Raw genomic sequence first — 17401 nt, forward strand, 5'->3', positions numbered from 1 at the left:
TTTACGAAGAGGGTGAGCTATGTACAAATCCTCTTAGGGTTTAGGAGATGTATCAATTTTGACTAATCTCTCTTCTGTGCCAACCCAGTATAATGCAAGCTATGAATTCTTTGCCAAGGCAGATAATTAATCACTTATGCTGTTGTCCTTTTTGGGTGCATCCTTTCTCTGCAGGAGCATTAGAAAGAGGCAATTGAAGCATATTGATAGGAGAACTTGCAGAATGGATTAATTGTACACTCTTCTCTAAAAGGACCACCCCTATTATTTCCTCTGAAGAAAGATGATGATATTAGACCCTGCATTGTTCACAGAGAAGTACATCAAATTACAATCAAAGGTCAATAGCCTTTTCCGCTCATTAAAAATATTCTTTAATCTGTTTCATGGAGAACAAACGTTTATCGAATTTAATTTGCAAGGTGCTTACCATCATTTGTGTAAACAAGAGGGTGATAGGTGGAAATCAGGTTTTAACTAGCCTGTTACAGAATAAGGAATATTGTGTAATGCATGTGTTCATACAATGCCCCTGCCTTTATTCAACATTTTATGGATTCCGTTTTTCTGATATCTTGAGTCATTTCTTTTTCTACTTTATGTGAATAACATTTAGTTTTATTTCTAAATCCTGTATTGAAGGTTGAGGACATGAACTTAATGTTGTCCAGTCTTCAGTAACATCATTTAACTTGTAAGCCTGAGAAATATGAATCTGAGAAGCAGGCTGTTGAGTATCTTAGATTTAGAAGGAATTTTCTGTCTTTAAGAAGCAATAGTAACTATCCATGTGTTAAGAGAATGGCAGTTTGTAGTGCAAGGATTGTTTGTTAACATAAAATTCAGCTGACGCCACCACACTCTGATCACAGTGGGATCTCTCCTCTGTGTAATCTGAAAACTGCAGCACATTCTTCAGTGGATTCCACTCAAGGAAGGTCAAGGTCAATCAGTAATGAGCTGTACAGAGAATGATTAAATTGGTTAATTGGTCTGAAGAAATATTTTAGGCGAAAGTGCTCATCTCTGGAGAAGAAGCCATGTTGGAAGTATAACACATGTATCTCCTGAGTGCCCCTAATTTTCGCATGTGCTGACGTATATCAGAAGCTGGAAGAAGCCAGGCAGACCTTCTCAAATACTGTTTCAGAGACATTTTTAGTAGTTTCTGATACAGCTATTTTCGTTAAAGGTATTGCAATCTTCTGGTTATTTATTTTTACTTAAGACAAATATTTTGAGGGCAGACTGAAAAAGAGACTGGTTTGTACCCATCCGTTGAAATTGAGTGCAACGATTAAGAATGTTTGATACCAGCAATTAATATGAAGAACTCTATCCCTTTTTATCTTGTTTTTTCTACTGGAGATAAGAAAGCTATTAGCCCCACAGAGTTGCTTGAATAATTTATGATTCAGACTCTGTTGGTTTTTAAAAGATATAGGGCCAAAAGTAATATTTACAGGTCACACAAAATATTGGTTGAAATGTTCTGGTATTTTTGAGACCAGTAAAGATTTTTCAGAACTGACCTATGTACTGATCGGTCAGTCCTTAAAGTTTCAAATCGTAGTGGGTTGCAATTTGAACAATCTCATTAATATTAATGTGGTAAGTTGCACAATGAGACTCACTTCAACTGGAGGCCATCTCAGTGATGGTGACCTGATGGGTCAGTAGACCACCATGTCCCAAGCTGTACATTCCCTTTTGTGAATGCATTACCACCTCCTTTGAGGTGTCTCTATAATGTTATTGTTTTGTGAGCAAATTCTGGTAAAAAAGTATAGCATACCCATTAATTGTTTGGAAAGGATGCCTGCAGCACACCCCTAACAGGCATTGAATGGTTATCCACTCTGAATCACATTGTAGGAGTCAGCAAAACGTTTTTGATTCTTAAAATGAGATAAGAACATGGGAAAAAGCACTTTAGTGGTCACAACTGCCAAATTGGTGTGTTTGCAGCTATAGAACTACTTAGTACATCTGGCCCATAATTTCTCAAACATGATCCCCAGTGGTGAAGGAAAAGTTGCGGAATAATTCAGAATGTGAATTTATATAATCAGTATCTTTACATTTAAAGACCACTTAAGTAGTGATAATGAGACTTTTTTTTAAAATAATAGTCACTAAAAGAGAACAGAAATCTAGAAACACTTGTGTTTAGTTTTGTTATTTCGTTTTAGCCCAGCAGATTTATGTTACAGAGAAAACAGACTATCAAGTAATATAAAGAAATGTTTGAGATATGGAAGAATTAGTTTAATGTAAAGAGCTACCATCTATTAGAGTTACCTTTCATATGTTTTGTCTGGTCGAGCTTCCATCCTTCACCAGAACCCTCTGCCTTTACTGAGAAGTTCTCTTTTCTTTTCCTCGTCCCCTTTTTCCTCAAGAGTCTGATCTATGAGTTTTTCTACAGTAAACTAATGCATTCAGGGTTTTTTGAGGTCCATATTTCATCTTAGCACATGACATGTCTATAGAAACGATCAGGAACTGTGACAGCCACAGAAAATATCAGAATATTTTAATGGTGTTCATCCATCAGTGATAAAGAAACTCAACGTTTCCTTGGATTGCAAGGTTTTACTGTGGATCTAGCAAAGATTTTACAGATATAACCAATAAAATAAATGAATACATGAAAAGACCGTAAACTATTTGTGTGTTGATGCTCCAATGGTGTTTTATTGTCCGTAATCAATAGAGTGTTTATTGTAAGACCCATTATTGTGTCATCCACGTACTTCTACAAAATTCATAATAGACCCTGACGCTTCCAAGAGATCAATGGGGCTGTTCTGTTACAGTTGCAAGTAAGTGATAGAAACATAGGGGCAGATTTACAAGCACCTTGTGCCACATTTGCGTCACTTTTCCCATGTTAAAAGTGACGCAAAAGTGGCGCAAGGGGAAACCTTTGAAATTCAAATTGGTCATCAGAATTTACAATGTCTAAAAAAGTTTCAATGCAGAAACCGTCATCATGGCAGGTGCAAATGTTGTTTGTTCATAGTTATTCAACAACAACCTATATCCCGGGTCAAAGAATCTTCTAGCAGATGAATTATCCCATCAAGTCTGCATCCACATATGATCAACCTTTAATTCCTTCTCATGATGGTATTGGAACTGTTCAGTCTCTTTTGGAATGAGTTAAATAAAATCAAGAATAAATATATATCTATGGGGTCAAATCTTCATTTTAGGTCACACTTACACAAAAGAATGGATTGCATTCCAGCCGAAAAGGTATTTTCATTCCTAATAATAAACTACTGATTGATGTGATGTGGCTGGATTCAGCTATTTCTGTCCAAAGAGCAGTATTGAGCACTTCAAATCTAATTCTGAACAGTTTATGGTGACCTGCAGTTCATTCAGATCATCAGGAATACATGTGCCTCCTACTTGTGCTAAAAAAAAGTAATTCCATTGCAAACCTTTTGGACATTTGAAACTTTTACCAGTGGCTCCTGAACCGTAGCATTTAATTTCTGACTTTATAATAGATCTTCCACACTCTTAGGGGCTTTGAGTAATAAGGGCTATCCGTATACTTTATAAATGATTGCTAATTTGCCTAAGTCACCAATAGCAGAAAAAATGGATCAATCTTTTCTGGCAAATATTTTTCATTTTCATGGTTTACTACAATCATTTCTAACAGAGGAACTCCATATTGTTCACGTTTTTGTAAGGCATTGGGAACTGAACAATATCTGGAGCCGCTTTACAAAGGCATTCTAAGACAAAAGTCTAACTATATGACTTTTGGTATTCACAGAGGTCATTTACAAGTCGTTACTTTACGTCCGCAGTCGGGCCGGAATCTTCGCACCTGGACTATACTCTCCGCACCTGGACAGTACTCCCTGGCTGGGGCCGTACACTCCGGCTCGTGCCAGATGAAGTGTAATCAATTGGCCAAAATACAATTTTTTTTACAAAAAGGACCATTAGGAATGTGTGATAAATGGTAGAGGAGGTCATGAAAATCAGTTTGAGCAGGGAAAAGGGTGGCCGGACACTACATCATATCCCCAAAAAGTATGCTCCTTTGCATCATGGTACATGCAGGCCACGATTTGCGCTCCCCTCAGAAAACACAGAGAGAGGCACAAATCGTGTACAGCATGTACCATGTACACTGAGGGGAGTGCAAATTGTGGACTGCATATACCATGATGCAAAGGAGCAAACTTTTCTGGAATATGATGTAGTGTCTGGCCACACCCTTTTCCCTGCCCAAACTGATTTTCATGACCTCCTCTACCATTTATTGCACGTTCCTGATATTTCTTTTCATAAAAAAATGTATTCTAGCCCATTGACTACACTTCATCTGGCCTGAACCGGAGAGTACGGCCGCAGCCGGAGAGCACGGTCCCAACCGGAGAGTATGGCCCGGGTGCAGAGAGTACAGCTTGGGTGCGGAGATTCCGGCCCTACTGCATACTTCACGATATGACTCATAAATGACCTCTGTAAATACCAAAAGTTGTAAAGTTAGACTTTTGTCTCAGATTACTTTGTGAATCGGGTCCTCTATCTTTAGGTAACATCCCTAGCCTAATGGGCAAACGGAACAAACTAATTAAAGTCTGTTACAGTATCTCTGATATTACTGTACAGTTACTGATGATGAATGAGCAACTTATTTATCACTCGCAGAATTTCCTTAAAATAAAACAACTCAGAGTGCTACCACAGTTTCACAATTTTTCTGCTTTCAAGGTATTCATTCAAGAGTTTTTCCTTCCTTACGTCATATTATTCCTATGGTTTAATGGCTACCGATTATATGAATCATCTACAAAAACAAAGGCATTTGGTGTAGAAAAGCTTACATCATTCTATAATAAAGGTGAAAGAATATGCTGATAAATCTAGATCAACTTCTTGCAATTTTGATCCCGCTGTCATTTCTCATCAAATTAATATTGTAGTCTCATGTGAAGTTTCTCCGCACCTGGAAATTCTTCCTGTTTTTTATACAGCAAACATTGCATGTTTTTAATCCCTTCTTTCACAGCCATCCAAAATAACAGGTACACGATTTCTATGAGTTTCACATTTTGGGGGGTCATCTTCAACTTCTGATCATATAATGATTATATGTCTAGTGAATTCTTCAGGTCACCTAGTTGGTTTGTCGTTTCTTTCTAGTGGCACCCCAATGACTCCAGAGCTTCTTTTACATCCACACAGAAAACTTAAATGAGGCATCAGCATGTGGATAAAAGGAACTGCCAGCTCAATATCTTCACAGACTCTACACTGCCCCCCCCCCCCAAAGGGTATCCACATTCTGCTGTGCACCTTGTCAAATGCAAAAAGAACAATTGATGGACAGAATGCTGAATAATGTCAAACATTCACTCCAAAACGAAGATCTGGGCTTAAATCCATAGTTGTTTTTCTCCCCATGCCATTCCAGTTTAAACCCAGCCATATGCAAATCAGTCTTGACCCTGCTCCCTATGGGACAGTCCAGCACAAACTGCCAGGCCAGGTCCTCCCTGAACCGGAAACAAGCATCCAGGGACCAGTTTCGGGGTATCACCCCTCATCAGTAGGCTAGCTTGACTTCATTGGCATGGAGAGCACGGAACCCACGTCTGGGCATACCTGTCCCACTCGAGGTGACAAATGCAAAAAGAACAATTGATGGACAGAATGCTGAACAATGTCAAACATTCACAGTACAGAGATCTGGGCCTAAATCTATCATTGTTTGCTCCCCATGCCATTCCAATTTAATCCCTGCCATATGCAAATCAGTCTTGTCCCTGCTTCCCATGGGAGGAGTCCAGCCCCAACTGCCAAGCCAGGTCCTCCCTGGACCGGAAACAAGCATCCTAGAACCGGTTTCGGGGTATCACTCCTTATCAGCCAGGCTAGCTTGACTCCAGTGGCATGGAGAGCAAGGGACCCAGATTTAGGCCCAAATCTCTGTATGGGGGTGAATATTTGACATTATTTCAGCAGTCTGTCCATCAATTGTTCTTCTTGCATTTATCGCCCTAAGTGGGAAGGGTGATGCCCAGACGTGGGTCCCATGCTCACCATGCCACTGGAGTCAAGCTAGCCTGGCTGATGAGGGGTAAAACCCTGAAACCGGTCCCAGCATGTTTGTTTCCAGTCCAGGGGTGACCTGGCCTAGCAACTTGGGCTGGAAAAATGGCATCCAGAAAAATGCGGCCCTGATTTGCAATGTCTCCCCAAGCTAAATTACTTCTCTAATGATACAAAAGTACAAATCAAAAATGAAAATCTCCGCACAACAATTTTTTTAAGGCGTTATATCAAGGGACCAAGACTAATGAGGACACCAGCTACTTGAAGGGAACATGATTTGGAGGAGCACCGAGGAAGCGAGGCAGCACTGCAGCAGTGATCACAGGAATCCCAGGATCTCTAGTGGTCGTGACTCCTCTCAAGACGAGAGAGGATTGAGGGATCGCTCCTACCGGCCCTACAAGTCTACTGGAAAAAATGTTAGCCGTCTGCTGCCAACACCTCGGATATCAACTGCTGCACCCACCACCACTGTTGCATACACCAACACCCAGCTATTGCCATCACTCATCACCATGGCTTCACTGCTTAATATGGCGCCAATGCTCTGACTGATTGGGCGGCGTATTTTGGGCCCATTCCAGGCAGTGTAACAGCAGATTTGGCAGAAGAGAGCGGCAGGTGCGGAGGGGGTCTTGCAGGTAGCTCCAGTGTGCCATGCTGTGGTGCAGTAAGTGCTATGGGTGCACCGTAGCGGCCAGTTAAGTGACCGGTGCGGCTTGTGCAGCACCTGTCCACCGCCAAGTGTGCCTCCACTTCTCTAAGCCAGAATCATGCCTGCTCTAAATCAAAGCTGAGAGCTGCCACTGACTTCTGCTGAACTGTTGAGATCACTATTTGGGATTAATGGTGAGATCACCGTGTAGACCAACAGAGGAGGGCTGATAAATGCACTAGCCCAAACCAAAAGCACAGTGAGACGTGGAGCGCTCATGCCACGTTTGCCTCTACAGTGATTCAGTAACTTAGGGGCAAAGTTTTAGGATTAACAGACGATCCCCATCGCAACTGAAAGCAAGCCATGATGGAATTATGTTACATGATGTCATTAACACAGCTATGAATAATCAAATTCGGTTGTGCAGGTGTAAAATCACAAACAATGTCAGTGCAAAAAGCATGGCAAAATATAAAAACTGTAAATCAAAGAATATATGAGACATTAAAATGCACAATATCTTAATGAAAGACATTAGAGCCTCATGAGCATACATGCAAACACTGCATAGTTAAACTGAATATTTTCTGCAACTGAGAGACTTTTTTTAGTGATAATATGTATTTGGCATGTTGTTCAATGGCAATTGATATATGGAATCATTTATATAATTAATATGTTATGAGTTCAGTGTTATTTCTGTTCCCAAGTGCCTGAGCCAAAAGAAAGGATATATTTTCTCATGAAATGAGGCCGTGAAAGTGTACAGGCGAGCCATTGTGTCAGCATTGAAAAATGCGAGCCATCCTCCTTCATAGTCCAGATATATTTTAATTCTGTTGAGTTTCTCCTTTGATAGTGTTGTCATCTCTGGAAAGGTGTGGGCATAGTTTTGACCATCTAGAAGACCAATTGCCCAGAACCCCTCCTCTGGGTCTAGTCTGATTGCTCCCTTCCGCCTTGTAGATTGATTACTCACGCCCACTGCCCAGCGTTCAGAATCATTCACTTTGACCAACCAGCAGCATCTTCCTGATGAGAAGCCTTGGGTTGCAAGGACGCACCAGGATGTCAGGAATCTCTCTGGATTTGATAGATGTTGACAAGAGCCCCCATGCCGAACAGATTGCTGGTCTTGGGATATGACAAGCGATGGATTTGCTGTTTTAGGGTTTAACGTCAAATCCACTAGCGAGACTAGGAAAAAACAGAATGAATGGATTACGTTTGGAACATACTCCCATGAAAGAATGAGAAATATAATAAAACAGAGAAAAGGATAATGCAACTTGAAATTCATCAGAATGAATCCAATTGACGGTGCTCAATTGATAGGGAATAGCAGAAACTGACAACAATGTTTAGTTGATTTCTTGTGCACATTAGTACTTGGAAAAGCATTTAAGGGACTCCATAAGCAGTCCCATAATATTCTCTGATAACAAAAAGCAAAACTACGTACACATGTGGTACAACAATGTAATAAAAAAGTGCGGCATAAAAATATTGAGGCTTAAGTTGCCGAAATTGAACAGCAAATCTTGTTTTATTTTTTCACAAGGATTTTTCAATTGTAGAAAAGTCATCTGTCCTGTTTTTTTCCTTTTTGGACTGCTACGTTCTGAATTTGCTGTTGCCTTATGCCTAGTAAGACTCGTCATCTGTATGCCCTGTACAAATGGCACTTCTAACCTCTTCAAATGCAGCTCTTGTTTCCATCCTAAGGTCAGAACATAAGTCTGACAGTGGGAAGTGTAAAATAGTGATAATAACTATACAGAATCTAAAGACTTGTACAAATACACATATTTCTGATTCCTGTTGCATATATAGTCTAGTTCATCAACTGTAAACAAAATATATACTATACACAAACCCGAAGTATGTCTATCTCACATGTAGCGTCACAATGCAGGCTTTTAGCCTGGGATAATGTTCTCCAATATAAGCCATACCAAATGTGACAGACCCCTTTCAGAGGGCCACGAAGCATGTAAGAACTACTGGGCCCAAACAGAGTGGTTGCAGCCTTTTACTCCTGATGTCCCTGGGCTTGACCTACTATGGTTCCTGAGCAACTGGGCCAAGTACCCCTTTGGCATTTGACCCTCAGTGGTAGTGCGGGTCGAGCAGTCCAAGGCTTCTCCGTGGGGAGGTAGGTGTGAGGGGAACACAGACTCAATACAAAAAATACATTCAGCAACCCCAATAAACGAATGCCCAGCCAGATGCTAGCTTTTATGAAAAACTTAGTATTTATATACGGATGCAAAATGAACTACAACATGCACAAACAATATACACAGACCCCCTAAGGCCAGCTTTCTAGCGTTGTCTGGGCAGAGCCCTGAGTCCCACTTCTCAGTTCAATGGCAGTGGTTATTACCCATTTGCACTAGACAACATACAGGTTAAGTCCAACTACAAGTCTAAGTCCTAGAATTCTCATCATGACTTTTTAAAATCAAAGTATTTCGGCACTATAGCAATATGAGGCAGAGCAAGTTCCCCTGGGCTGGCTCTACGACCCTGTGATCAGTCTTACCCACTCTATCTGGTGTTGCATTATGGAAGACCTCAGGGCAGTTCAATACTTCACCGTCGCAGTGGACTTAAATGGCTGACAGTGTAGAGCAACAGTCTCTTCGCTGCAGGTGAGGTTACTGGTCATCCACTGGACTCCTTGGGATGATGCAGCAAGTTCCGACAATACCGCTGGCAGGTCTGGTGCAGTGAATCGGCTTCCGATGCTTCAGTCGTGGCTCTGGGCACACGTATCCAGACTCGCTGTTTCCTCTTGGTCACACAATACACCCGGAAAAAGCCCTTGCACTTCACAGTGGTCTCCTCTAGCATAGCAGATCACCAACTTTAGTCCGCACATGAGCAATGGCCCAACTGGTTGCCACAGCAGATGTCTTCACAATGCCCCATCTGGCATACAGTGTTCCCAACTTTAGACTGCATATGGACAATGGCCCGATTGGAGAAACAGTAACTCTCTTCACAGCGACCCTCTCTGGCCAATGGGATTGCCGTCTTTTAGTCTACAAACAGACAATGGCCCATTCGATGCAACTACAGCCTCCTCTGTCACACAGATTCACCAACTTTAGTCTGCACATGGGCAAAGGCCCAAACTGTGCAACAGCACTTTTCTTCACGGCAGGCTCTTCAAGAATACAGGTTCGCACACTTTAGTCTGCACCTGGGCAATAGCCTGATCTATAGGACAGCAGTTGACTTCATGGTAGCCCGCTCTGGCTTATGGGGTTGTGATCTTTTGGTCTGAACACAGGCAACGGCACGATCGATGAAACCGCACTTTCTCACTATTCGCTACAAAGATCCACTTGACAGGATTTCCTTTGCTCCCTCCAGGTCCTCTGCTCTTCTAATAGAGTCCTCTGGTCTCGGCAGGCAGGTTGGCGCTGGTGCTCCAGACACCAGTGCAGATGATCTTGATTACTCTGGGCGATGTCCACTCACCCAGCTAGGAGATTGGCAGACATTAATCCCCAGTCATTGTCACACAAAGCAGAACTCTTGCTTAGCTTTTCCACTTCGAAATACAGCCCACGCCGGCTGCTCTGCAATTGACCATTTGGGAGCTTCTGGCTCCCTTTTTATAATCCATTCCCAGAAGAAGAAAAAAATCGTGTTTCATGCTTTACAGTTTGTGTTGCATGTGATGCCTCCTCTGAAGTGCCCACTCCTCTGTCCTGTCCTTTGCCCAGGAAGTAGTCTGTCAAAGCAAGAGCGATTCCAGCCCAGATAGCCCTACAAAACAGGCCAAGAGAGTTACTTGTGGACCACATCTGAACATCAGCCTCATTGATATATGCCTGACAAAAGGCTACAAATGCCCACAGCCCTACTCTTTATGATTCCCTTATCAGCCACACCTCATTCCTGCCATGTCCCCAGGACCCACGAACATTTGACCTTTTCAGAATCAAAGAACACTTTTGAAGTACACAGGAAAGCCTTGCTCTCATTTACTCCAGTTTGTGTCCCACCCAGATGGGGCACTCCTGACAGGAATGCATTTCGATCACAAAGTAAGAGACTTTTCAGCCTCAACACAATGTCTAAACTGATCAATAGACTTTGGTGATGGCAATTAACAGTTTAAGTGCACAGATAAGTTTGACTGAATCACACAAAACAAAAACTAGATTCGGAATATTACATGTATTTTTTGAAGCGTGGGAGTCAGAAGTTTTAATATTTTTCTCAGACTGAGATTAAGGACTTGGATAAGTGCATCTCCAGGGCTACAGAAAACTCTAATTGGCTGATGCTATTAACTTAGCTTAAGTTTTGTCAGAACGAGAGTACAGAGCCTTTTGCATATTAAGAGCAAGATAAGGGGAAGGACTGTTAATAATTACTTTGCTTCTGCAGGGAACCTGTGCATATGAAAGTTGCTTAGTTTTTTTCACTCAGATGGGTCTCTGAGCCACCCTGTATTCATTGTTCTGTGAGAGTAGCTGCCTGTCGGTTTCAAAGTCAGGAATGTTCTCTTGGACTACTGGTTTGTTTAATGTGGAAATAGTCAAGGGGAGGATTTATACGCACTTGAGTTTTGCTTTACTCTGTGGAAAATTCTGTAAATTTAGGCCAAGCTAGCAAAGGTAAATCAATTCTACTCTCATTGAAACTAATTGACATTAGATGGCTCTACTGTTTGACCGGCATCGGGTCCACTCAGTACTCACATGGTCTCTCTCTTCCATAGTGTAACAGCTGGAGGCCATAGAGTATCAAAGCAATAACATTTTACAGATACATGGACACTTTCTGCAGTCAAGACTCAAGTAAAGGCTGATACTTTGAACCAGAGACTTCATGTGGCAAAACTTGAAAAGTCAAACAAACATAAGTTATGACTATGCTATAGCATCATTATTGTGTTTCAAGTTGCAATGATTACTAAGAACTTTAAAACATAGGGTTGGCTAGCCTTTCATCATGATGGCTGTGGTCTGAGTGCCAACATTCTTGCAGCTGCTGGCTTAAGCCCAGCTGGACCACTAAGGTTTGGCAAAAACTTAAAGCAAACATTGACTTCAGCATGCACCACCTCTAAATCAATTCTAAGTTGAATTGGACTAATGAAAGAGAAATGAGAGGCACAGAGTTAGTAAATGAATATCCACAGGCTGGCCATGGAAGAGGGAGCTGGCCTGTAGGGCTACACGTGAGATCTCTGGCAACATTCTTGCCAAGGCACTCTCTTTGTGGGAAATCCTTATCCTGACCAACAATCACACAATATTGGACCATATCCTAACACGGCTCCTCTAGCTCACATCACTTTCTTAGAGAATCATGGTACAGAGAACATACAGAGCTTGAAAAACCCTGAGAAGGACGAGACCCGATATAATTCACCAGAAAAGCACGACCCAGTTTTCCTATATGATCTGGTCTCACAGGAATTTGACTATGCTCCTGCTCATTAAAGGACCTCAGATATATGGAATCATGTGCAGCATAGTAGAATTAGGAACCTTGTACTATAAGATTCCATAACTGTAAAGCAGGGAGCATTCTGAGTCAGTAACTGCCTAGCTGACTATGGCCGAGGTGTACAGAAATAAACCTAAGTGATTCCACCTACATGCGTGTGGAAGACGTTGTTACACTAAGAAATCCTGGCAAAAAATACAAGCATCTTGAAATGCCAGCAACTGTAATCCTCCTCGATTTCTTAAAGAGCTTGAGAATGAACAAAAATCTATTGCCATAAAACGTTTCAGCTTCTGCCTTGCTCAGGTAATAAAAGAATGTTTGCTCAGTGGCTGCACAGCTCACACTACTGGTTGTTCAAAAAGTATCATGAGTGAAGATTCCACTTGGAATGTGGAATCGACGCAGTCGTGTGATATGCAGTGATCAAGTGGTATTGTCAATGATGGCCAGTCCATCTGAAGGCAATAATTTAAAATGGTACATCCAGAAGTTTCCCCTGGAGTCCAGTAGTTCTTCCCTTAAGGCATGTTCCACAGGGAACATCTTCAAATGTAATAGCAATGGTTCACAAACGTAAAATGATTGGTTCCAGGCTGGTCAAGTTTCTTATTAATTAGCAATGATTTGTGATTCCTGAATCGATTACGGAGGTCATTCACTATTTGGTATATACACACTTGCAAAAAACGCAAATAACTTTCTGGCTTTATTATTTTTAGCAATTTGAGCTAAAAACATCATTAGCATTTTTTGGGAAATCTGCAAATTATGCGCTAAATCCATGGTTATGAAGTAAACATAGCATCCACAGATTCACATACATCTAGTAGCGCTAATCACTGTCCATTGTTTTATGAACAATTTATTCATGAAAGATAAACAAATCCTAAACATTCTAATTCCAAGCGATGTCTATTGTTAGAGGTACCTGAATAAAGTAACTTTTTCAAGTTAACTACACCAAAATAAACGTGAAAAATATATACAGCTGAAATGTGTTATATGGCCCAATATTGCTATCTCGGAATTCTGGTGACATTTTCAAACCTCACCGCTGTCGTGGTTTATTACATTTATAGGTTGTCAGCCCTAAACGATTGGAGATTGGGGAGCTCAGAACATAAGACATTTAAGGAGAGTGTTTTATGTAGATTTCAGTGACACCCTTATTGTGATGTACATAGACCCCGACCAATACAAATAACATACTTAGTAGCTCATGATACAAACTGAACAAAACCGGTGCTCAGCTGGGACATGTACTACACCACAGGTCAATGCGGCGCATCCTTAGGAGTACCTTACAATCTTCACCAATGGAGAACGGGTGTTCAGAAAAAAGAAAAATACAACTCAGTACTTTGCCGTTAAGCCTCATGCTGCTTTCTATGGTAGAGTTCAGATTTCAATTGTGGAGAAAGCTGTTGTGAGAGCAAGTAAAATGAGAAAGCAGATGCCCCGCCCCCACCAACAGCTGGGGTAGGAAACAAATATGTGAAAAGCTAGAAGCTGCTCTTTTATTAATCAAGAAGGATAGGAATCTCTCGATAAAATTATAGTCAGTGTAGGATAAAGTAAAGTCTAGAATTGAAATGAAAATAGTGGTCTAAGTATGGTTTTTACATTTTAACATACTGGGCCGTAAGCACCTCTAGGTCAATATGTTGGAATGGATGTTAGCTGGCCTGCTCGGCCAGTAGTAGCTGCATCAAGACCTGTGTCAAAAGTAAGGAATTGAAGTCACAGGTGCCACTACAGTGCTGTCCGCTAGCTGTTTTGATGTTCAGTTTTTTAACCCTGCATGTGGGTTAATCTTTTTTCCAGCCTTTTATGTGGAGTTGGGATCCATTTGGAAGACAGGTAGGTAATTATCTGTTGCTCCTTTTGCGCTTCCAAAACTAAATTGGTTCCAGTTAAAGGGAATTCAGACTCCATGAGCAGGTAGGCGTGCTGATGTGCAAAAGAATCTAGGCATGTTCAATAAACAAGGTTTGGGTTTGTTAGGTTTTTGGACTAGGACCTCTGTAGATGCTAGTTGAGACTTACCTTCAATCCTGTTCCTGCACTGCCTCTTATTTGTCAAAATGTTGGATGACATTTAACCGCATTCTGTGCTAAAGGTTGAGAGGATGAAGGCACCCAACAGACTCCAAATGGAGGTAGACGCTGATGGACTCACTGCTTCCCGCCACAGCTCCTAACCTCTGCTCATCTTTCTGAGGACAATGTAGCCTTTCTCACTGACTCTGAACATTCACAGTCCTAGCTGATTACAAAGTGAAGTAGTGTCAAATGACTTCACCCCAACTTACAGGAAACTAACACATGGTGGAATCAAGGTTGGGCTTTCAGCCCCATATCAGTTTCAGTTATGAAGACTAGTCTCTGAACGTGTTAAGGGTGAGCATCGCAGTCTTCTCTACAAAACCACAGATGGGTAAACCCAGTCATCAATAATTAGAGAAACATAAGAGCTGTTGCAAATTCTCAAGGCTATTACACTTCACTAATACCCTAAGGAGATCAGGGAAGTGGCATGGATGCATGGAGGGAATCTTATTGGCATATTAACGGAAGAGGAGCGACGCATTGGGGTAGTGGAATGGTTCATGCAGGGATGAGGAGATATTCATGGAGGAAAGGTAGCTGATGCTTTAAGGGAAGAGGAGCCCTCCGCAACGCTTTAGCATAACTTTTCCAATATTTTAATGAAGCATGCAAAAAGTGTGTTTGAGTGTCTGCTGCCTAAAGGCAGCAGAGTTCCACCCTGACTGTAGAGTCCATCTATGGTAAAGCATAGGGAAAAATGAAAAAGTGCATTAACCTCAACAAATGTAGTACAAAATATCTTTATGTTACATATTGGTGGCAATTAATTTTATGTATTTATTGTAAATGTAGAACTAAATAAAAAATGCTACAGCACCATTAGATTATATTTTGTGGTAAATCTTTAAATTAAATATATTGTCACAACTCGCTCCCTGCGCTCTCGTGCCCACCATCAGGGGGCTGAATTGTGGGACTCTCCGGTGTTCTAATAAGCTTCCGGTCCTTCCTCTGTATGTGTATACTGACTTCCAGCCATTTGGATGCTAGCAAAGGTAAATCAATTCTACTCTCATTGAAACTAATTGACATTAGATGGCTCTACTGTTTGACCGGCATCGGGTCCACTCAGTACTCACATGGTCTCTCTCTTCCATAGTGTAACAGCTGGAGGCCATAGAGTATCAAAGCAATAACATTTTACAGATACATGGACACTTTCTGCAGTCAAGACTCAAGTAAAGGCTGATACTTTGAACCAGAGAATTCATGTGGCAAAACTTGAAAAGTCAAACAAACATAAGGTATGACTATGCTATAGCATCATTATTGTGTTTCAAGTTGCAATGATTACTAAGAACTTTAAAACATAGGGTTGGCTAGCCTTTCATCATGATGGCTGTGGTCTGAGTGCCAACATTCTTGCAGCTGCTGGCTTAAGCCCAGCTGGACCACTAAGGTTTTGCAAAAACTTAAAGCAAACATTGACTTCAGCATGCACCACCTCTAAATCAATTCTAAGTTGAATTGGACTAATGAAAGAGAAATGAGAGGCACAGAGTTAGTAAATGAATATCCACAGGCTGGCCATGGAAGAGGGAGCTGGCCTGTAGGGCTACACGTGAGATCTCTGGCAACATTCTTGCCAAGGCACTCTCTTTGTGGGAAATCCTTATCCTGACCAACAATCACACAATATTGGACCATATCCTAACACGGCTCCTCTAGCTCACATCACTTTCTTAGAGAATCATGGTACAGAGAACATACAGAGCTTGAAAAACCCTGAGAAGGACGAGACCCGATATAATTCACCAGAAAAGCACGACCCAGTTTTCCTATATGATCTGGTCTCACAGGAATTTGACTATGCTCCTGCTCATTAAAGGACCTCAGATATATGGAATCATGTGCAGCATAGTAGAATTAGGAACCTTGTACTATAAGATTCCATAACTGTAAAGCAGGGAGCATTCTGAGTCAGTTACTGCCTAGCTGACTATGGCCGAGGTGTACAGAAATAAACCTAAGTGATTCCACCTACATGCGTGTGGAAGACGTTGTTACACTAAGAAATCCTGGCAAAAAATACAAGCATCTTGAAATGCCAGCAACTGTAATCCTCCTCGATGTCCCAGTGGACGACCTGGTGCGTCGCCTCTTGTGGGAGCGTTCGCTTTGGTGAGCCCTTGATCCTGATCTGCGCTTGGACGGAGATCTTGGACGTTTTGGCGCGGTGCGACGGTCCCTGGAACGAGACCGGCGTGGTGAAATTGGCCGTGGATCCCTCGGAGGCGATTTACTCCTGCGCGGTGGGGAATACATGCGGGAGTAGTCCGATCCCGGACTCCGACATGCGGCAGCGCCCACATCTCGTAACCAGCGCGGTGACAGTCCAAACCGCTCTGGAGCCTCGGGTGATCTTTCTGGAGATATTTGCACGATGTGCAGTCCCGGAGATGATGACTGTTCTCCTGGGGACCTCTCCGCGGGCGGTCCAGTCTTCGCCCTCGACGTCGAATCCCTTGACGTCGACGACGTCTGCGTCACCATCGGCAAGTGTGAGGTATGCCGTTCTGGTCTCGACGCCGGTCGTGGAGACCTCGATGTCGATCTCCTCTTCTCTGGCACCTGACGTCGGCTAGATGACCTCGACGTCGGCCGTGTCTTCGACGTCGACCTCTCTCGCCGTCGACTGGGCGACTTCGACGTCGACCTCTCTCGACGTCGACTGGGCGACTTCGACGTCGACCTCTCTCGACGTCGACTCTTCGACGTCGACCTCTCTCGACGTCGACTGGGCGACTTCGACGTCGACCTCTCTCGACGTCGACGTGGTGATCTTGACGGCGACCTCTCTCGACGTCGACTTCTTGACGTCGATCTTCCTCTCGACGTCGACCTTCTATGTCGCCGAGTGGGGGTAACCATCGACGGCGACCGGCCCACTCGCGGCGGAATGTACGTCGCCGCATCTCTCGACGTCGACCCCCTCGAGGGTGGCGGAGAGTGTCTCGACGTCGACGGAAGCCTCGACGTCGACGGAGACAGTTCAGATGTCACCAGACTAGCAGCCTTCGAGCCCGAAGGGCCGCCTCTCGACGCCGACTTACTTTTGCGCGGCGG

At 42.6% G+C, this 17401-nt stretch overlaps 1 protein-coding gene and 1 long non-coding RNA gene across 2 annotated transcripts in view; one reads left to right on the forward strand and one right to left on the reverse strand.

Annotated features, from left to right (window-relative positions):
• LOC146775828 (E3 ubiquitin-protein ligase TRIM39-like) overlaps positions 1-3167 on the forward strand; it is a 342920-nt gene extending 339753 nt beyond the window's left edge. Inside the window, exon 5 of the mRNA XM_085639430.1 lies at positions 175-3167. Within this exon, the coding sequence (XP_085495556.1) occupies positions 175-232 (58 nt within the window). The 3' untranslated portion in view covers positions 233-3167. The remainder of the gene's footprint in view (positions 1-174) is intronic.
• LOC146775829 (uncharacterized) overlaps positions 2520-17401 on the reverse strand; it is a 68795-nt gene continuing 53913 nt past the window's right edge. Inside the window, exon 2 of the long non-coding RNA XR_014972339.1 lies at positions 2520-7945. This is a non-coding gene — a long non-coding RNA (uncharacterized LOC146775829). The remainder of the gene's footprint in view (positions 7946-17401) is intronic.

This window comes from Triturus cristatus, chromosome 12 (assembly GCF_964204655.1).
Source record: "Triturus cristatus chromosome 12, aTriCri1.1, whole genome shotgun sequence".
In the NCBI taxonomy this organism is placed as follows: domain Eukaryota; kingdom Metazoa; phylum Chordata; class Amphibia; order Caudata; family Salamandridae; genus Triturus; species Triturus cristatus.